The 22,977-nt window shown below is 35.8% G+C and overlaps 1 protein-coding gene across 1 annotated transcript in view; it reads left to right on the plus strand.

Moving 5' to 3' along the window:
* Positions 1-22,977, plus strand: part of Thsd7a (thrombospondin type 1 domain containing 7A) — a 423,447-nt gene that overhangs the window by 347,226 nt on the left and 53,244 nt on the right. Inside the window, exons 11-13 of the mRNA XM_087204666.1 lie at positions 1,063-1,166; positions 16,909-17,103; positions 18,749-19,012. Coding sequence (XP_087060792.1) covers positions 1,063-1,166; positions 16,909-17,103; positions 18,749-19,012 — 563 coding nt within the window. The remainder of the gene's footprint in view (positions 1-1,062; positions 1,167-16,908; positions 17,104-18,748; positions 19,013-22,977) is intronic.

The following is a 22,977-nucleotide window of genomic DNA, read 5'->3' on the forward strand; positions in this document are numbered from 1 at the left end:
GAGATATTTATGGCTGTAGCTGCCATCTCTCGCCTCTACTTAGGAGAGCATGAAAGCATCTCCAAGGACACAAATACATGTATAAAGTTCCCAGCTGCCTTATTAGCTCTGATAATTTAGGGAAATGCCTTATGTTGTCATAAGCTATAAGATGCAGAAAAGTAGTTAATAATTATGAAACACATGTGCTTTAACAATCAATTTCTTTTTTCACTCGGGAGAATAGCCTAAGCATTTCTCATTTGGCTCTGAAAAGTACCTGTTTCTCATACATACTAGCCTTCTGGCCCAGAAAATGACATTGTTATCTATTCTTGTTTATTTTTGATCACCCAAAGAAAACTGTAGTTATTGAAGCTGTGTATCATCTTGATAATTTGGCCTCCTCACCATTAAGATTATTTCTAATTGAAACTTTCATAGTATATGCAGTAATTGCAACCCTGACAACAAATCAAATAAGTATGGCATCAATTAATAGAACATGTAATCACAACATAATCATTTAAGTAGAAATATCAGAGCTTTCATCTTAATAAAAGTCTTTCTTTCTAAGATAACAAACAGTATAATTACATGTTGGAACCATAAACATTGTCATATTAGCACAAATTTATTTATTTTTGGAATTTGCTTTTGTAATTGTAATTTCAGTTGCTGAGTTACTCCTACAGTGCCAATCAAAAGATCACTACACAAAAGACCTATGCCTCCAATACAGTTTCATAACTTGAAAACAAATAAATATAGTTTACTTAAATGGAGTGCAACACTTTCAGTGCTATCTGATGCATCTCTTGGCAGTCCGAATCATGGAAAAGTCTGCGTCTCCTGTAGCTCTCTGTAGAATCTATCTCTATAGATGTATCCTTGACTTCAAAGCCCATATGAAGTACTTTTGTATTTAATTCTGCTTTTTAGAATGCTCTAGTGAATATCTAAATTAAATATAAATAGGACTAAGCATTGTTAGATAATCTCCTGTTTGCTGTGGCAAGTCATGTTTTGGTGCTGCTGTGTCTCTGTGATTTGCCTTGCATTTTTCTTTCCTCCCTCCTATAGATGGAAGACTCACAAGTGGCGAAGGTGCCAGTTGGTCCCTTGGAGTGTACAGCAGGACATCCCTGGAGCACAGGAAGGCTGTGGGCCTGGACGACAGGCAAGAGGTGAGAAGCCTGTTTCACAGATAATTGGCTTTTCATTTCTCCAACTTCTTGACATTCACCACTCTCTTGATGCATTCGTCCCTTTAACAATATACTTAGTAAACAGAAGAGAATGGATAGGAATCTGCTATGACCACAGCAAAACACCACAAGACAGGATCTTTTTAAATTTTGTGTTTTAGCCTTAGCCCATTACTGGTAAATTGTTTTCTAAGTTATGACTCAAAAAAATAAAAATAGACCAAGATTTTATTTATAGCATGAGTGGTACACTGAAACTTCCTTTTGCTGTTGTTATTATTGGTTTTTAGAGCAAGATATTTTTTAACACTTTAGTTGCTACCTACAGTCAATAAAATCCATAAACACTTGCCCATATGCCTTCCACATGTGCATACATACAATAAAGTATAATTGGATAAAACTCCCCCAGAGTTCTCAGCAATGTCATTACTAACATTGCCATGGCTGTCCATTGACCCTAATAGTATCTATTACTGATTTTTAACTGGTGTATTTATTTACTCAAAAACTGCAAACTGAGAAATGCATTTTGTTTATAGTACTATGTTGTGTGGACATCTGCAAAATATCTGATTAAATGTAAACAGAAAACTGTATTTTGGTTTTTTGGTCTTCTATTTTTATAATATTCATTTTACAAATCTATATTTGAAATATAAAATGTAGTTCATAAATAATATCAACTACCTAGTGATCATTAATATTTTATTTCCTTTGTACAATTTTAATTATGTATCTTCCAATATCAACTTTGGGTAAAAAATAATTCTATCTAGACACTTAGATATATAAAAAGTAAGTCGTTCTCTCCACTTCAAACAAATCTTTGAGAAACTGAGGGATACATGATCTTTTCTTGTCAAGCACTGCTACCTCTTCCTTGAAACAAGTGTACATTTGTGTACAATTTTGGTTTTGTATAGAGTTTATAATGAAAGGGGCATGGGTTTGAGAATCAATAAACAAGTTTTAGTTTCAGTTCTCTTACTAACACAACGTAAGTTTTGTTCAGTCCTACAACTTTTGGGGTCTCAGTTCATTTAAATTGGAAAGGGGAGAAGAAAGGTTTGGACAAGTGTAAATAAGGATTAAAATGATTAAAACAAATAATTGTTAGTTTGAAATAGGAAAAGGTCCAAAGGTGTAGGGGTGGTGGGAGGGGAAGGTGAAAGGAAAGAAGGGAAAGAAAAAGTTATGAGAAAAGAAAAAAAATGGAAACGAAATCTGTGTAAAGAGGGAAGGGTGCACAGGTAATAGGGAAAAAATAAGAACCAAGATACATCATGTACAGGTACATGCACCCAATGATAAATGTAAACATATTGTATACCTAAAATGTACCAATAAAAGAATTTTTAAAAATTTGTCTTCTCAAGTCACTCCAATTCTCACTTTATGATCTATGCACAAACAATATCCAGAGATCAAAGGGTAAATTTAAAATAGGTAAAAAGATATTAAAGGTATTTTTTATAAAATTCTACTGAGTGAAATAAGAGATATGATAGAAGCAGCACAAGTGTAAAAGAGCTTCAGGTATAAAGTCTGTTCCAAACTCCACAACCTTGGATAATTTGTTTCCTGGCTTTGAGGCTAGAAACAAAAAAGGGTTACAGCACTGGGTACACATTGTCTTCATTAAATGGCAATTCTTTCCCCCTTCCTATTAATTCATTATCCCAGTGAAAGTGTACTATAGGTCATAGTAAGCATAAAAAAAGAATATTAACGTGAGCCTTTTGTTTTATTTGACACTGTCTTTACAGAAACTGTTCTTCTGTGATTATTGTTGACTTTTTCATTTCAAAACCTGGAAACCTAAATTCATTCCTCCATGTGGATGACTGCTTGGTAGGATCTAATATTCTTACCCACTCCCTCTTTGAAAAAGGGTCTTTGGCTTCCTCGGTGCTGCTTTCTCCTGCCTTTTTGGTTGTTCCTTTTTTACTGGTGGCTCTTCCTCCATCCTTAAATAATATTTTCTAATCTTTGTATACTTATCAGACTGCTTACTCTTTCTCAAGCAATCATATCCATTCTCAGGCTGTCAGGAAGAGAAAGGTGCATTTTAAAAAGTGATTTCTGCAAAAATGTACTCCAAAGACCCCCTTTCATTCCCATACATAGACAATTTTTTCTTTGTTGTTTCAGAGGATATTTCTTTTTCTTAGAATCTATACTTCTAGAGAACATAAAATAGAGAAAGAGATATATTGCTAGTGAAAAATAGGCAAAAGTTTCTTGCTTTTATGTTCATGGTTGTTTTCAGAAGTCTGCATGAATGCATGAATGACCTGCCAAAATCCACCTGTTTTGATCTTTGTCTTTATGTGGCCAGAGACCAAAAGCAAATGCTGTGCTGTTTTTTAATGATTAAAATAGTTGGGTAGTGACCATTAAATAAGTCAGGAAAAGACTATAGATTAGATACCTCTGTCTTAGCTAGTACATCAGACTTTCTAATTCCAGCTAATTGCTCAAATGTGATTGTATAGAAGCCTGTGTAGAAACCCTAAGTATTATGAAAGGATGAAAATATTCATATCAGAGGGCCTGCACTTACTAGGAAATGGAGTGATTAACAGCCCAACAAGTAGAAGGTGAAGACCAAAATTGATCAATTGCAAAACCATCATTTGAAACTAAAGAATTTAAGAAAGACCTGAAAGATGGGCTTGAACTTGGTTTGTACCATTTTATCAGAATAGAAAAACAGAATATAAGATAGGATCAATTCTATAAACTGGGCATTTGAGGTTAGAAAAGCAATAAATATCCTCACAGAAGAGTAGAGAGATTGAGGCTCCACAGATGTGAGCTGGAGCCTGGGATGATTATTGTGGAGAGGAGCTGTACCTGTCAAGATCAGTATTTTAGTCTTTATCCCATAAGTGGTAGGAGCAAGAACCTGACAAAAGCAGGATCTTATCTGTCAGCATGGGGAGAATAAATTAGAAAGATAAGAATCATGGGCCTGTCTGCCAGCTAGGATGCTGTTGGAGTAACAGAGTAACAGAAGATCAGACTGAAGCCACAGTAGTGGAAATGGGCAAAAATAAATGTATTTTGGACTTGTTATAGTAGAAAGTATTTCTAGGGCTTGATGGCAAACAGTAGAAGGAATGATAGAAATGAGTCAAAGGTGAATGTATGACTCTTTTTTTTGTATGTAAATACAATACCCCATTTATTATTTTTTAATAACAAAACATTCATTGGTAAATTTTAGGCACACAATGATAACACTCATCATAGGGAATTTGCAGGAGGATTGCTATGAGTTTGAGGCCACCCTGAGTTGCATAGTGAGTTCAAGGCCAGTCTGAAGTACATAGAGAGACCCTGTCTCAAAAAATACAAAAACGAAAATGAAAAAAAAGAAAGAATGTATGATTCTTTAACTCCATTATTTTCAGCTTGAGAATAATTCCTTTGCTAAAAGTTCTGAAGCTTGAAAATAGAGTTGATTTTGGAAAATTTATTTAGTACGTTTTGCAGTTGAAGCCATAGCAGGGTAGCCAAGTGGAAAAATCTAAGTATATATTTAAAATGTAAAGATAGCTTACTTAGGATGGCAGATAGAAATTTGGACACTTCCACAAAGTGATTTGCTGAGTCATAGGAAAAGCTGAGATCTCCAAGGTATATAACATATTTTAAAAAGTGGACATTGTGTTTTACAATTAGATTTCTTTTTCTCTACCCTGCTCACATTTGTATGCTCATTAAGCATTTCTTTTAATCTAATTTCTTTTTAGTCTAAAGAATTTAACTTCAATATAATCAATATTAAATTACATTTTTCTTACTTGCACTGGAAATTCCACCATGTAAATTAAAATATGACCATTTTAACATTATTTACCATTCTATGGTTCTAAAGATAGAAATATTTGTTGTATGGGTTTTATCAAAGCACTTATACCAAAAGTCAGCCAACCAAATCCAGGCCACAACCCATTTTGTTGTAATTAAAATTTTATTGGAATACAACCATGTCTGTTTCTTTACGTATTTCCTATGGCTTTTCTCAAAATGCAAAGTGAAATTGAAGAGCTTCCCAAGGCCAAAAATGTTTATCATATACCCTTCACAGAAAAGGTTTACTGACCCCTGGTCTAAATGCAGAAGCATGTAATCAGATACAGTCACAATGTCTAGTAATATTGTTCATTACCAAATAGGATACAAAAAGCCCTGGAGACTAGCTAGTCCTAGGGAATAACTTTCCAAATTCAGTTCAGCAATGAAGGAACTATTTTACGGATATGAGACGAGTGGACCATAAAGAATGTGACAGTAATAAAATAACTGCCTTTAGGATAAAGTTGCAGCATTCTTGGTTGGGAGGATGATTAGGAATAAAATGTTGATTCCTTGAATTTTAGTACTAAAAATAAAAAGTTCAAGGTAAAATCTGAAAATAATGGGATATGAAAGACAAGAGAAAAAAATATTCCAGATCCTCAAAACTTCCCTGTCTAAAAGATGATAAATCATATCTAATAACTGGGTATCAAATGTTGATTTACTCAGTTTGACTAGAAAAGTGTGTTTCATAAATATGCACCACTCAGCACAACACAAAGTCACTGTTTGTTTTTCTCAAAATACTTGAACTTTTCATATTAGTAAAAATGTAGAAAAACATTACACTTAATTGTGTTTTATTATCTTACTAGGCAAGCATCCTTGGCCTTTTACTTAGTTATTTGTGCTTACTTTTAGTCACCTGTTAATGAAGCGGCGACTATAGACCGACTTTCATTTTTGCTCTTAATACTATGAATAGCCTAATTATTCTCCTTCTGTATGACATGTTTTGAAGAATTTAGAGAGCATTCCCATGGTATCTTTAATAAATAATCAATTGCAGTTGCTTAGGAACCCTAGCACTGATACTCACCATAAAGAAAATTTGTGAGAATCATCCTCATCTAGAAGTGAGTTAGAATGACACAGGAGTCAGAAAATAAGCAGATTTCAGTCCACTCAAGTCCATGCAGTCTTGACCAAGTCTACAGGCTATAGATGCAAGAATTACCTGAAAATGTTTTCAGAGTAATTAAAGTGAGTTAATTTACTCTTGAAAGCATGAAGAGAACATACAAATTTGTGTATTTATTTATGACACTCAAAAAAGGAGACTTTTAGACCTCTTTCAGAAAGTAGCAAAACTAGTGGAAGAAGAGTGTTTGAAGTTAGGAAAGTATTTTGAGGGGGTTTAATGATAATGTGTATTTTACTATAGTAATTTTTATTTAAACATTCACCATATTTTTGCAATCACACCATTTATATCATTGAATCCGTAATAGCTCTAGATAGTTACCATTGTATTTATATTAGAAATAGAATATATAGCTTAAAATAATGACAACTTAGGGCCCCCTAAACGTAATTCCTGACCTCATGGCTTCCTCAGACTCTGCTTCAGTGCCCACTCTGCTCCCTCTACTAATGATTAGTCCTGGCCTTGCCACATCGCTCAGACCTTGCATGGTCAGGCAGCAGTGTGGCCAGTATCTGTGCAGGCACCTGGGCTTTCTATCTCTGGGTACCGCCCCATCAGTTTCCAGGGTGCCTGCTGGTTTGGCGGCCTGGTCATGGGGATGTCCAGGGATACCTTATGTATTGGTCAGCTTTCCCATTGCTGGGACAAAATACCTAAACCCCACAATTTAATAAAGCAGAGGTTCGTTTTGCCTCACAGTTTCAGAGGTTTCAGATCATTGTCACATTGCTCCAAGGTAAGAACGTCATGGCAGCAGGGCATGTAGGACAAAGCCATTTGCTTTATGGTGGCCAGGAAGCAGAACACAAAGGAAGAGACTAGAGAAGAAGGGCCCAGGAAACAGATGCAATCCCCAAGGTCACACCTCTATGACCCACCATACACACACACCTACACACAAATGTGTACATTGTTAGTCTCCTAGGGGACATCTTAAGCCAATCAAGTTGACAATCAAGATTAACCATCACATGGTGGGAATGGTGGCATCAGGGCAAGAAGAAGACCATGCAAGAACTAAACCACTGCCTGCCCTCCTACTTGGACAAGGTAAAGGACATGGAGAATGATAATTAGATGCTGGAGAGTACAGTCTTGGAGCACATGGAGAAGAGGGGACACTCCCTAAGACCAACAGGGAGCTGAGGGATCAGATTTGGAAAATTCTGTGGACACAGCCCACATCATTCTGAAGCTCGACAGCACCCATCTTACTGATGATGACTTTAGCGTTGAGCATGAGACATAGCTGACCATGTGCCAGTCTGCAGACAATGACATTAATGGGCTCTGTAAGGTTATTGATGATGTAAATCTGACTTGGCTGCAACTGAAGATGAAAATGGAGACTCTTGAGGAGCTGCTATTTGTGAAGAAAAAAACATGAGGAGGAAGTCAAAGGCATACAAACCCAGGTTGCCAGCTTTGAGTTGACTGGGCAGATGGATTCTTCCAAATCTCAGGATCTCTGCAAGATCATGGTGGAGATCAGGGCCCAGGATGACAAGTTAGCTCAGAAGAGCTGAGAGGAGCTAGATAAGTAGTGGTCACAGCATGTAGGGGACAGGGGAAGGGGACGTTACCAGAACCTCTGCAGTGAGTCCTGGTCTCCTGCGAGCCACGGCAGCACACGGCGAATTACAGGAAAGGTAGAAAAATGAGACTGAGAAGAAGCTGAGCTTTGGGTCTGATCAGTGCTGCTCTGGGCAGCAAAGATAAAGCCCCCAGCTTACCACACCTTTTATTCAGTACATCGGGAGAAACAAATGTAACAAATGACTTGCAGAGAGTTCAACAGTTCACATTGGGATAAACAAGGTGTAACGGGAAGGCTTGCAGAGAGTTCAGTACATCTCCGGCAAACAAGATGTTAATCAGTCCAAGAACAATGAGGAACTGAGCAGATGTTTGTTCTCCCAGGATGTTTCTTGTCCTGGAGAATCACAGCATCACTGGATCACTGAAGTCTCAGTTGTGACCGGAGGCCAAACTGGAGTTATTCTGTAGCTGGGCTGTAGGCAAGAGAACTAGGCTAACCAAATGATTTATCCCTAGAATTATGTAGCATTGCTCCCAACAACAGCAGATTCAAGAAAGCAACACAATGGCCAACTTGTAGTATGCTGCAATTGGGGCACTGAGATGATGCTCCCAGAGCTAAGAAATATAGCCTGCTCTTTAAATACTGACCTGCACATTATGAGAAATCTGAAGGCAAGCTTGGAGAACATCCTGAGGGACATGGTAACCCACTACTCTATGAAGATGGAGCAGCTCAGTGGGGTCTTGTTGCACCTTGACTCAGAGCTGGTACAAACCAGGGCAGGAGGCAACTACAGACCCAGTATTAGAAGGGCCAGCTGAATCTCAAAGTCAACCTGGAGGTTTATTTGGCCACCTACCACCACCCACTGAAAGACTTAGAGGCCTTCGGTGTTAGTGAAGTCCTGGACAGCAGCAATTCCATCCAACCCATCCAAAACACCTGCAGCATTGTGGATGTCAAAATGATGACTGAAACCAATGACACCAAAGTTTGAAGGCACTGAAACAACAGAATCAGGATCACCTTTAGGGAGCAGAGAATCAATAAAAGTTTAGGGGTTGGGGCCAGGGATTTAGCTCAGTGGTTCCGCCACCTGCCCCGCAAGCACAAGGACCTGAGTTCAATCCCCGGTGCCAAACAAAACAAAAAAACAAAAGTTTAGGGGTGACTGGATATGAAAAAATAGTAATAGTAATAATGACAATTTCGGATGATTTGCTTATTTTTTCTACAAACTGTTCTAAGGAGCAATTTCAATCATTGTGACTTAAATGTATATAAATCATTCCAGTATTTATTATTTGTTATGGATTTGCATTGGGTTTTAAAAAGTCAAAAAGGAGCTAAATTCAGAGATTTGATATAAATGACTTTAACCTTGCTCTTGTGTTATTTCCTCATTGATCTTCATGCTATCTCCTGCCAAGTGCACTTTCTATAGCTCCCCTAAACTGTAGCTAATAATCCCCAGGGTTAGCTCTTCCTATGATCCTAACCCACTATCCTCTCTGTACCCTTGCCTGTCAAGCAATGTCTGTTTTATTTTTATTGAGTTTATTGTTACATTCAGGTATACGTTATGATCCCATTCATCATTGAGAATTTGTATCTGTACATATCTTGATTCTTATTTTTTCCCATTCCCCTGCTCTCCCTTCAACCCTTCCACTCCCCCATACACATAAGCTTTGTTTCCATTGTTCCCTTCTTACTTTCAATTTTTTCTTTCCCTTCTTTTCTTTCCCCTGCTCCCCTCCCTAGTTCCACTTTAAACATTTTCTTCCTATTTCACAATATCTATGATACATTTTGGTCCTCATTTACACCTTCAGTTTCTCATATCAGAGAAATGATTCAGTATTTACACATATGTTGACCTGCTGTGAAGATCTTACTTCTGGCTCTTTATAAGGAAGCCAGCGTCATTTGGATGCATTCTCAAATCTAGACTTGAGAAAGAAAACCACTTCAGTAACATGGCTCACATGGCAGGGACCAACTTGGGCCTGAAGTTCTCGCTCTGCATCACTTATTAAAAGGCAGAACAAGAGATGAAAGAAAGAAGGGAGGGAGAGAAGGAAGACAGGAGGAAAATAAATAAAAGAGAAAGTTCTAATTCTGCTTTTTTCAAAGTTAACCCTAACTGATTTGTTGAATGTGAGATACATGTGGTAAAATTATTTAATTGCCTTTTATTATAATTTTTATACTCAAATATGCGTAAATCTTATGGTTAAATGTGATAGAATCTATATTAATATTGTTTGGATCATCATTTGCTTAAAGTTCTGGCCTACTCTGTTCTTTTTTAAAGATTACATTTTAAAGGCATTGTTCATGTTAGGCCCAAAATATTTGGGTCTATTTATCTCAGCATTGCACATTAATCCACTAATTTTAAGAGAGAATTTTTAATAGTAAGAAAAATAACATAAGTAGAAAAAAATCTAGGTAGAAAAGAGAGAAAGGCCTTGCTTTCTAAAACCTTCTATTTGCTCACGTATTTATTAGTTATTATCACATTTTGTACTCTTCTATAATTCTTCTAGAATTATTTCCATTTAAAAATATTTTCCTCTCATTTTCTATGACTATTAGGACACTAGTTGATTTGGGAATTTATGTTTTGATTTACATCTCTCCAAGAGACTTGTTGTAAAATTATTTTATGCATTTGACATTTTAAAAAAATAATAGCTCATAAAATAAGCTTGGCACTAGCTGTGTCACCACGGTTCCTGAATATCCCATATGTGCTGACACAGTTAGTCAGACCTTCCTGGATGCCAGCTAAGGCTGAGCTATCTTGGTCTGTACTACTCCACTGGGAGCTGGTTAGTATTTCCTAGCAAGTTCCGATACCAGCATTTTCTTTTGCATTATGAGCATCTGTGAGACTAGGAATCATTGATAACCATTTAAGACCAATAAAAAAAAGTGTATTTCTTTCTGTTCTGCTAGGGTTATGTTCACCATTTGTAATTAGGAAATGTAATTTGGCAAAGTTTTCAGTGAAAATTTCTTTTACACAAAGAAAGACCAGGATCATTATCTCCACGTAGTAAATAATTGGAGCCCTCTTGCATTATTTATAGATTTGGTCTTATTTCTAAGCACAATTAGATCTCTTGGTAACTACCTCCCATTCACATTAAGCTTTTTCTTTTTCATTTCTACATGATTCATTTTAATGCTTGCCATTGTTTCATAAAACTATGGAAAAGTCACTCATATAATCACCCAATAGGCGGAACACAGTCTGTCTCTAATACTACCCAGACACAACTGCAGTGGATAGGCCAGATTCATGTTCCTCAATTTAATAAATAAGGTCTCAGAGTTCCTTGGACTTTTTGTTATGCATAATCCAACAGCTTTCACTGCACTAAAATGATCTTATTCTGTTTTTTGTAATAAATTACTTTGTGCACATTTTAGATCTAACAATTTATTTCACTCTGATTATTCAAACAAAATGACAGCATGGTTTTACATGCTGAAGGGTAATCCCCTGACCAATAGAACTCCCACTTTTTGTCCAGTAATAGTAATAATAATGATGAAGTTTTATTCTTCTGCAAGGAAATGAAGATGATTAGCTATTTTCTGAATTCTATTAGATTTACTTCTGAGAGAAGTATCAGTTGCCTTCCATTTACATATTCCTATATGCATAAGACAGATAACCATCTCTTTGTAGCTCAACCAGTGTTATCTATTCCCTTTCATCCCATGCACTTTTATGAATTTCCTCTTCAGCATCCCCTAAACTCAATTTACATAAAAACATTGTGGAACTGACTCTACCTATTCTACTTATTCATCTTTCTTATTTGAATTTCTGGGAAGTTTTGAAAATAACATAAGTACAAATAAATATATACTAAAATAAAATAACAAATAGAATAAATATATACAAGTAATGTAGTAATTTTTTAGCTTCAACAATTCTTAACAGGTTGCCATTCTTGATCACTGATCACACCCCACACATTTAAAAGGAATTTGGGTAGAATATGTTACAGTAATTTCCAGTTAAGATATACATTACACACCAATCCATTTTTTCTTTCAATGCAACAATAATATTATAGCCACACCAAACAAAATTAATAATAATTCTTCCATATTGTCTAACATTCAGGCCATGTTTAATTTTCCTCATTGTCTGAATAATGTCTACATACAGTTTATTCAAATTAGGGTCCCAAGAGATCTCCAAATTGCATTTTGTTAGTGTATTTTTTTAATCATCTTTGATCTCATATATTTGCTGAAAAATACAGGCTTTCTTGTTTATCTTTATGTCTCATAAATATTGATAGGCTAACCTTGCCTGATTCCTATGTAACCCACAAGTTAGTTACATTGATGTCTCCCATGCATTTAGCTTGCTGGGACCAGCTTGTCCTATCACACCTACATAAAAATTGCTGTACCTTATATACATAAAATAAAATTATAAATGAAATACGTGTTCCACCTGGTAATACAGATAAAATTTTCTGAGTGTGTGTAACCTTGGATGTGCTAGGAAACAAGGTTTACTAGGATCCATCTTTTCCACAGTTAAAACCACCCTGTTTTCAATGTCTTAAAAATGACTTTTAAGATTTATAAAGTTAAGAGACTGGATGGCTTCCTTTCCAAACATTTATATGTTCCTCACCCAAGAGCAGGAAGTTCATTTCAGATTGCATTTCTGTGTTTGAATTGTTATGTTTCCTCTAAGTTAGAATACAAACAAGTTGAGATGTATGATAAATTTTCAATATATTGTACAAATGATGCTCTTGTTACTTGTTTGGTTAACATTGTGTGAGTAATTCATTCCAAAACCACACTGTGGAAAGTCTCAGATAAGGGTGCTCAGTGCTGAGTGGGTTGCTGAGAACAGACATGGAAATTTTACATATTTTTTTCTCCTCAACAAGCTGAAGTACTTATGATTTTATGTAGTACAGGATATGGAGAGTGAGGCTTTTGATTTATGTGAGTATTATGAGTCCATAAAAGTAAATTAATTTGTTTCTGGGATCGTATTGGTGTTGGTGGTAGTGATATTTCTTTTGTGTGTGTGTGGTGTCCATATGATCACAGTTGGAGCAATTCTGAATTAATATTTGCAAAAGAGACCTTCAATGAAGAACCTGAGGCAACTTCATTTAATTTTTCAAAAGATTTATATTTTAGTTTGTGTTTCAGTGAGCTAAATCACATAAGTAGATAGAAGTTTCATTTTAAAGAACCTAAGTACAGAATTGTAATTTTTAATTTTAAATTATGAACAATTCAAGCTTCTTCACATTTTAGGATTCTAATATAGTCAAATATCTTATTTTCCAAATTAATCATTTTTGTAGGCTCCACATAACCTGACTAGTAAAATGTCTAATATCTTCTTCTTTCTCAACCCTTCGTTTTGAGCATCCTTGGGGCAACTTTGCCCAAAAAACATGGAAACTCATTAAGTTTAAAATGTTCAGTCCCGTTTCCAAATGGCAGGTATAGAAAGAACTTCAAAGTCACATCAGTTTATTATTAAGCAGAATCATGAGGATTCCTTCCACAATATGCTATGAATGGCACCCCTTAAAAATAGACAGATGCTCTTTTTGATGGAGTCTCTGTTCAATCCCCATAAAGCTCTCCCCTTGAATGTAAGCTAGAGCTTCCCATACTGTATACCTGTTTGCCACTGTTTCCCAAAGCTTAGAGTAGTGCAAGGGTGACTGGGTACCAAAGAACCTTGAATCCTCACCTCAAGTCTCAGCCAGAATTCCAAGTGTTCCTGATGCATGTGAAAATACATTACCTACAAGAGGAGTAGTTCTTAACCGGCCTGCACATTTGAGTTGTCAGAGAGCTTTAAAAAGGTACTAATAGGTATCTCCATACTGATTTCCACAGTGGTTGCACCAGTCTACACTCCCACCAGCAGTGGAGCAGGGTTCCTCTTTCCCCACAGCCCCACCAGCATTTGTTATTGGTTCATTTCATGATAGCAGCCATTCTTTCTGGAGTGAGGTGGAATCTCAGCATTGTTTTCATTTGCATCTCTCAAATGACCAGTGATGATGAACATTTTTTCATGTATTTATTTGCTATTTCTACTTCTTTGAGAAATGTCTGTTCATTTCAGATGCCCATTTTTGGATTGGGTCTTTAAATTTGGGAGGTCTGATCTTTTTAAGTTCTTTATAGATTCGAGATAGTAGACCTTTGTCTGAGGGTCCCATTTGACCCCACTATTCCACTGCTGGGGATCTTCCCCCAAAAATTAAAAGAATCATACCACAGTGATATATGTGCACCCATGTTCATAGCAGCACAGTGTGTGATAGCTAAAACTTGGAAATAGCCCAAATGCCCATCAACTGGAGACTGGATAAAGAAAATGTGATTTTTTTATAAAATGGAGTACTACTCAGCCATAAAAAATGAGAAATTAGAGACATTTATAGCTAAGTGGATGCACATTAAGGCAATACTCTTAAGTGAAATAAATAGGACACACGTGTAAATACCGAATAGTTTCTCTGGTGTGAGAAACTGAAAGTGTAAATAAGGACTAAAATGTATAATAGGTAATGTGAAATAGGAAGAAAAGGGGCAAAGGGGAAGGAAGTGGGAGGGATAGAGGAAAGGATAGAAGGGAATGGGATTAATATGAGAAAATGGAAAAATAGGAACAAAATCTTTGTAAATAGGGAGGAATGGAGGGGTTGAAGGGAGGGCTGGGCAAGGGTGAAAAATAAGAACCAAGAGAGACTATGTAAAGGTGCAAATTTCCAATGATGAATGTCATTATATTGTATACCTAAAATGTAGCAATGATTAGAATGAATAATCGATAATGTCAAATAGGAAGAAAAGGTCCAACGGGGTAGGGGTAGTGGGAGGGGCAGGGGAAAGGAAAGAAGGGAAAGGAAAAATTATGAGAAATGGAAAAAATGGAAATAAAGTCCTTGTAAATAGGGAAGGGTGGAGGGGGTGAAGGGAGGGGTAGGAATGGGGTAAAAATAAGAACCAAGATCCATTATGTAAAGGTACAATTCCCAATCAGAAATGTAATTGTGTTGTATACTTAAAATGTACCAATAAAAGAATTTAACAAAAAAAAGGTACTAATATCTAAGAGCCTGTCCTCTACCAATGAAATCAGAATGTTTGAGTTTAGTAAGAGCATAGGAATTTTTCAAAAGCTAGCCAGCTGATTATAATCTACAACCCAACAGGATAACCACTCACTTAGGCTCTTGTGATAAACACCTGACAACTACGTCCTTAAGCAGTGAGACTCTCTTCATTGTATTTTTGTCTTTATTGAAACATAAAAGCCACTACAGTAATATCAACTCTTTATTCTCTTTAAAATCCAAGCACTCCTGTTTTTTTTCATACAAATCAGTCCTACCCTGTTTGGGTATACAAATGAAGTGACATCTAAAATATAGGAGCTTATTCACCTGCATTTTCACAGTTAAGAAGGGTCTTTTGTATACTTCTTCCTGCAGCAATTGAATCAAGTGTATTCACCTACACAGAGCATCTTCCCTTCCTAAAAGTAACAGGTCCTTTTACATACCTCATTACACAGCTCTGCACTACTAGTTGCTAGGTTTTAGTGCACAGATGCAGACAGCATTGTCTAACCTGGTGACCTCTGTGCCCTAACTGCAATTTAGTGTCAAATTGGTAGGTTCTTTCCCTTAGTTTCATGATGATGGAGTACTGAGGAAGGCTGAGATCAGGGGCCATTTCAGCCTATGCCGTAAATCTGAAAAGCCATGTAAATCAGTCTGAATGAGGCTATTTAAGGTAACCCATGAACTATAGAACCAAGTTTAAATGTATCATCTGCTTCCTCAGTAAATGAATGATTTTTAAAACCAATAAAGGAAATGGCAAAGGGGAAAAGGGAAATGTAATACCATTTGCTGTTTGTCCTTAAAACCTGTTACCTTCAAGTGATATATCTGTTTTAAGTAAGTGATAAAATTATTTCTTGTTTTAAATAATTCATTAAAACAATATCTTGGAAGAAATAACATGTGACTTAAAATCATTTGATCATTTTTAGAGTCCATAGGTAGTTGTGGAAATGTTAATGATATGATAAATTAAACTTGTTCAAAGTTTCCCTTTTATTTTTAAATTCAGTTTGAAGCTTGTGCATGTGAAGAACTTGTGGAAAGGGGATGGAGATTATGACAGTCCCCCCCCCACACTCACTAATCACTCCAGTTCTATCCCAGTAAGCCTGCGATACAAAAAATGAAAAAAAAAAAAAAGCTTTCTATGCCACTGTAGTCAGCTTTCCCATTTCTAGACACAATATCCAACACTTACAGTTTAAATGAGGAAAGGCTTATGTTAGCTCAGGGTTTGGAGGAATTTGGTCCATAATTAGCTGACTCCAATGTAGGAACATCATGGTGGAAGTATCTGGTAAGGCAAAGTTGCATAGTTCATAGCCACCTTCAAGGAGAACAAGGGAACAGTGTCAGAGATGATCAGGTGAGGAACCAAAGCCACATTTCAATGACCCAGTAAGACACACCCAGGAGCTTTTTCTACAAATCATCTTGGTGTTTCTAATACAATGAAGTTGACATATCAGGATTAACAATAACATATGCCAATACAGTTTCTAGTCAAATTCTGTAGATGTTCCCTTTCTATGTCAACCTACCAATCAATTTGCTACCACTATGACTCTTCCATATAGAAATTCTAGATTGTCCAGTGTTCTAAACAATACTAGAGGTACCTAGTATCTCCCAGCATTTTTATGAATATCCTTTGTTGTACATAAACTATTATCAGAATCCATGTTTGATTTGTCTCTTAAAAATTCATTTCAAAATCTGCCCCACATGTGATATGAATTGAAAGGTTTAATAACACCTAATGCAAACTGCTAAATGCTAAGTGTGTGCAAGTGGGGAGGTGCATTTCTCCACCACAAAAACCAAAGGGGGTTATAGTACTTGTTATTTTAAAAAACTTGACGATCAATACAGTGTCAACTGTGATTATTGAAAACACTCCTGCCAGATTTCAACTATAAATAGTAAAATCAAAAGAAGTTTCCTCTGTTTGAGTAAATGTTAATTTCTAAATTAGAGTAATTAGACCTTTGCTTCTCTTTTTAGCCATTACTTGTCGAAAGCAAGACGGAGGGCAGGCTGGTATCCACGAATGCCTCCAGTACTCTGGGCCTGTGCCAGCCCTCACTCAGGCTTGCCAGATCCCCTGCCAAGACGACTGTCAATTCACCAGCTGGTCCAAATTTTCTTCATGTAACGGAGACTGTGGTGCAGTTAGGACCCGAAAGCGCACTATCATTGGTAAGAATATTTGGGATGCAAAGAGAACTCTTGTCAAGATAGAAAAACAATAAAAGTCAGATCAAGAGAGTTCTGACAATGTACTTGATAACTGCCTTTTAATTGCTGTACTTACACTGAATATGTCCATGGATTTGGATGTGTATTTTAATGTAGGCTGGCAGTGATTGAAGCATTATTTTAATTTAGTACAGTAGAAAGAAAAAACAGCCTGACTCCCCATACAAACTGACCATGTAATACATGACAGATTATTTTTTAGTTTGAATATGTACTTTTAGTGAATTGCCTACAAACTGGGGAGTTCTTAGAGGAACTCCATTACCCATTCAGTTTCCTAACTCATTCTCACTGTCACAGGCTCGCATTATATCCTTTATCTCCTTGAATATAATATTAGTTCTGTATCTGAAAACTGCATCTAAGAAAGAAGTTACAGTGACAAAGAAGCAGTGACGTAACAAGCAACACAGGAGCCATCATATTGAACTAAAGATAGATCCATTCTAAAATACTGTCAGTGACAATTAAAACCTGAAAATATTGGGGCTAATAAACTATTCAGAATTTCAGGGTTATGAATGAACTACCTGCAAAATGAAAGTTGTTGAAGGTTGTAAAAGGCAGCTTATGAAAATCTGAGGTAAAGACATGTAATTAATTTATTATGTTTTATATTTTATGCAATCTAAATAAAATAATATTTTTCCAACCACATATGTAACATGCCCAAGAGATTTTTTATTTTAAGAGAGATTTAGATTTGAATCTTTTCAAGTTTTTTATTTTGATAATAAATATCTTCATTGTATGTATTATTGATATTTCCTACAATAATCACCAAACATGTCAAAATGATTACTCTTCAGAAATTCTGAGATATCATAATCAGAGGTGTAAATCTAAAAATGTCATTTTCCAAATCATAGTCCTACTGTATTTGAGTACATTATCTATTTGAATTAGCAAGTGCAATATGCAGTTCAATGAAGGGACTCTCTTCATCTCATATGTTTGCATGTGTTATAAAGGAGAGGTTTAAGAAGTTACCTCATACTCCCCAGTTAGTAGAAACACTTGATTATTTCAGAGGACTTTAGTCATTTTAAAGAATTAAAATTTCAACATTCCAGTTAATCCCTTAGGCAAAATAAACTATTTTTAAATGAAAAATAGGAAAAACTTCACTATGTAAAACATCAAATACCCTCAGCACTCTGGGAGGCTGAGGCAGAAGAACTGCAAATTCATTCCCAACTTGGTCAAATTAAGGAGTTAGTGAGACCCAGACACACCATAAAATATAACAAAGGGCTGGGAACATAGCTCAGTGTGAAGGACCTAGATTCAGTCTCCAGTTCTGAAGGCCTAATACTAAAAAAATCTCTATAGAAAACTCTTTGAAGTGAAAAAATAACATTTATTTATAGACTACCATTGAATATGATTAAAAACAGAGAAAGTGAGCTGGGGATTTAGCTCAGTGGTTCCACCGCCTGCCTCGCAAGCACAAGATCAGGAGTTCGATCCCCGGTACCAAAAACAAAAACAGAGAAAGTGAGTTTGGGAAAGTAGAAAATTTAGGGATGCTTGAAGTTAATGACTTTTTTTAAACCTTAAAGTATCTGATATTTCTTTTCTACAGGAAAAAGTAAAAAGAAGGAAAAATGTAAAAATTCCCATTTGTACCCGCTGATTGAGACTCAGTATTGTCCTTGTGACAAATACAATGCACAGCCCATGGGGAACTGGTCAGACTGCATTTTACCAGAGGGGAAGGTGGAAGTGTTACTGGGAATGAAAGTACAAGGAGACATTAAGGAATGTGGACAAGGATATCGTTACCAAGCAATGGCATGCTATGATCAAAACAACAGGCTTGTGGAAACATCCAGATGTAACAGCCATGGTAACGTAACTTTTCTTCAGTGTTTTACATTTGCTGTCTTTGATAGTAGAGGTAAAATGTATCATGGTGGAGGGGAAATTAAAGTTTACAGAAGTGCGTTCTAAGTTGAACACTATTAGCACCACATTCTCTATCATTTATATGTAACAGGAGATTCATTGATATCGTCAAATTGTCCAGAATTGACAACTGTATTCCAAAAGTGATGACACGCAGATTTATGGGGCTCACATGTGCCAGAAACATATGGCATGTGGTTTATCAAGAGCCTGCTCATTCAATAGACCCAACAGTTTCCAATTGATTTATGTACAGAAAAGGCATGAAGAGGAGGTAAGATTTGGATTCAAATTGAGATTAAAGGTTTAATGTAGCCAGGTGCAGTGGCCCATACCTGTCATTCCAGCTGCTTGGAAGACTGAGGCAGGAGGATCACAAGTTTGAGCCCAGCCTGGACAACTTGGTAATTCAGCACGATTCAAAAGACAAAACAACCACAGAAAAGTGTACATACTCTTTAAAAAGCTGTGCTGACTTCATTTCCTAAACAAAATAAGAAAATTAATATGTGGATGATAATCTCCCACTTTCTTGATAGACATGACCAAAAAAGGTTGAGTTAAAATGCTAGGAGCCAGGTACATGGCAGGTATCCCAAACTTTGCTGAAATAACTTCTGCTATTGGAATGGGATTCCTCCAGCTTTATTATATAGTTCACAAAACAAGAGAAATATCTCACATTTATAAATTATCAAGGTAACATGGTGACACATTTATTGCAATCTCTTAAACTTCTTCCTACAAAGTTGTTTCTAAAACAACTTGTCCCTTTCTTTTCAACCTTATCTTACACTTCCTGTTTTATCTAGAAATGTAAATGCCAAAGACTGCACAACATTTAAGCTGATGATGATATACCATCCATGTAGAAAGCTGATTTGGCTAGGAGAAGGCAGTTGTCATAGATCATACCATGTATGAGATACAGTGACAAAGTTCTAACACTCCACAAGTACAGAAGTCCAGTACCATTAGAATGGACAGAACATACGTAAGGAAGGTAGTAACTGATTAAATTTCCTCAGACATTAGTTGGAGTAAACGTATGAGTAAACACTAAAAATATCCCACTGGATATTCCATAATAGATCAGGTTAATTAGAAACAAAATTGAAGGAAATTGTTCCTTATCATGGCAGGTACTTGTATTTGAAAAAGAATATGTTTAATTAAATGTGGTAGAAAAGGCAATAGAATATTGTTAACAAACAGAAATGGAGTCCTAATTTCTCCAAAAAGCCTTTTGAGTTGGTAGGATTTATTTAATGTCTAGTTCATTTCAGAATTAAAATTACTCATCTGATAGCATAGAAACAGCTGATAGAGCTTTTGCAGTTATTCACAACCAGAATCCTTTTCCTTTCACATGGAAAAGAGGCAAAGGGTGAGGGCCTGACTTTTCCTGATGTAACTGGCTACAGATTTAAAGAGTAAGGGAAAGAAGCAGAGGATGTCTAAGGACACATGGTTACACAGAGAAGGCAATTGCCTAGCGTCTCATTAAGGAGAGTGTGGATTCCAGCACTATTGTAGCGCGGGCTCCCAGAGAGAACACAGTAGGGAAGAAACTTGGAAATTTTCCTGCAGCTACCGCTCACATCAGGTGTGAAGTGAAGGCATCTGCCATGATCATTTAGTTCTGTGTGCTCATGTTCCTGACACCGTAACTCATCTAGCTACTTAATAGTGTGGTTTTCAAACTGGGCTCCATGGAGCCCCTCAGGCTAGATGTGAAACAGTCTCCAGGATGCCCAGTGCACTTATTTAGCTTCCTTTTCAGATTATTTGGATGAAAGTAATTGCATTGCTTAAAATAAACTCAGCTGCCAAGAACAATTCATTATTGCAATAATAAACAATTTAAAATAAATTTGTATTTTGTCTTCACAGGTTTTTTGTTTTTACTATTTTACTCCTCATCCTTTCTATTAGCCTCTGAGCATGCATTGCCCCATGTCATAAAGATGGGATAAAACTAGTTTCAGTAAAATAATTATGAAGTGATAATCTTGCTGATATCTGTGGAAGTTTTCTTTTCTTATATAAAACCATAGAGTGGTTTGTTCCTTATGTTGTGTTACAAAGTCTCACAATTTAGAAAGATATAGAAAGGTCCATGTGAATCCAAGTGCAGATTCCTAGTGTGTTTGTAAAACCCTGCACGAGAGTTTTAAAGTTCTGTATTGCATTAGCTGAGTTATTTTTATTCCTAAAATATCTTTTCCTTCTTCAAAGTGACCTTAAAATGATCAAGCAGTAAACAAAGCTTAAGAGTAAAGATATTTTTAAATATGTGAAAAAGGCCTTGCATATTAGATACAAGCTATATCTATGGTTTAAAAAAAAACGTGAAATTATGCTAAGAAGTTTGTGTGCACTTTAAATATCATTCTTCAAAGAAAAACCTCTAGTTGTACTTTCTCTCAATACTTATCTTATTTCAGCATAATTGCCAATATATCCCTTATAGGAAATTTTGGTTACTCTGATTTTTAAAAAAAACAACTGACTCTCCTTTGGTCATTTAAACATTTTTTTAAAACTCAAGAAGTGTATCCACATAACACTTCCTTCTCCTGTTATTAAAATTAATTTCTTGCTAGCTTACCCATAAGTTTGACTTTAAAATCTTTAAGGTATACAGTAATATACAAAAACACTTAAGCGTTTGAGTTTTGTTTATGTTGTTCATTTGTTGTTTTGTTATGTTTTGCTTTGGTTGATTGGTTAGTTTTACATTTTCTTCTATATCTTAAAATGAACATAAAAGACAATGGCTAGAAATGTAGCTCAGCAGCACAGCACCTGGTAGGCCTCATGTCAGGCATGAGGCCCTGAGTTTGATTCCCAGTACCAAAAAAAAAAAAAAAAACCACAATGTACTTTTAAAAAAATCTTAAAACTTTGTGTGGTTTTACATATGAATTCAATTTTAAAGCATTGCAATTAAACCTATCTGGATGATTTATTTCTCACTGGCCCAGCAAGATGCTATAGGAAAATGTCAATAATTACGAGAATGCCGTACCTGAGTCATTCTTCAGGTTCACAGATTATATTACAAAAATAAATAAATAAGGAAGCCTAAAATAAAGAAATCTGTTCACCTATCTGAATGCAGCAGATTTTGAAATTATTCCACAATGCCTTTATGTTAAAGTTACATTTAATTATCATGAGAATCCCACACACTAGTGTTTAAGCATCATCCTTTGGAAATAGTTCTGTGCCAATATTAGATTTTCATTGATTGAAAGAACAGTGCTCTGCATTGGGTCACATAAAAAATAAATAATTCTAACAAGCTTCAAATTTAATTTATTTCCCTTTACTCTATCTTAATAATCTGAACACTCTGCCAACTACATTTGAGACAAATCCTTATTGTTAAAGTGAATTTTTTAGATCCTGACTTTGATTTTTGTTCCGTATTAGTTAAAATTGCAAATGTTAAATTTGGGGAGAAAGTAAATAAATACCTTGATCTGTGTAATTATTTTTGTTATTTTCTTTGAATAAGTAAACCATAAATACAGATATATATAGATTATTTATATATATGTGTGTGTGTGTGTGTGTGTGTGTGTGTGTGTGTACATGCCTGGAAGCTCAATGCAATTCTAGTACTAACTACATGTAATTAGGCCAACCCAAATTTTTACAAGATTTCTCTTACTTTAGATACCAGCTATGAGTTCAGGGATCCCCAGAAAAACCTTACCTCTGGGCTGGCTACAAATTTGCACATTCCCATTACTGCCTCATGTTCAATAATTCATTGGAATGACTCATAAAACTCAGAAAACACTGTACTTTTACATTGTCATTTTATGATAGTAAAAAGATACAAATTAGAACCACCCCAAAGAAAATGTGAGCTTCCATATTCACTCCTAATGGAGT

This window comes from Heterocephalus glaber, unplaced genomic scaffold (assembly GCF_053883595.1).
Source record: "Heterocephalus glaber isolate CG9 unplaced genomic scaffold, H.glaber_assembly_v1.0 deba00000546, whole genome shotgun sequence".
Classification (NCBI taxonomy): domain Eukaryota; kingdom Metazoa; phylum Chordata; class Mammalia; order Rodentia; family Bathyergidae; genus Heterocephalus; species Heterocephalus glaber.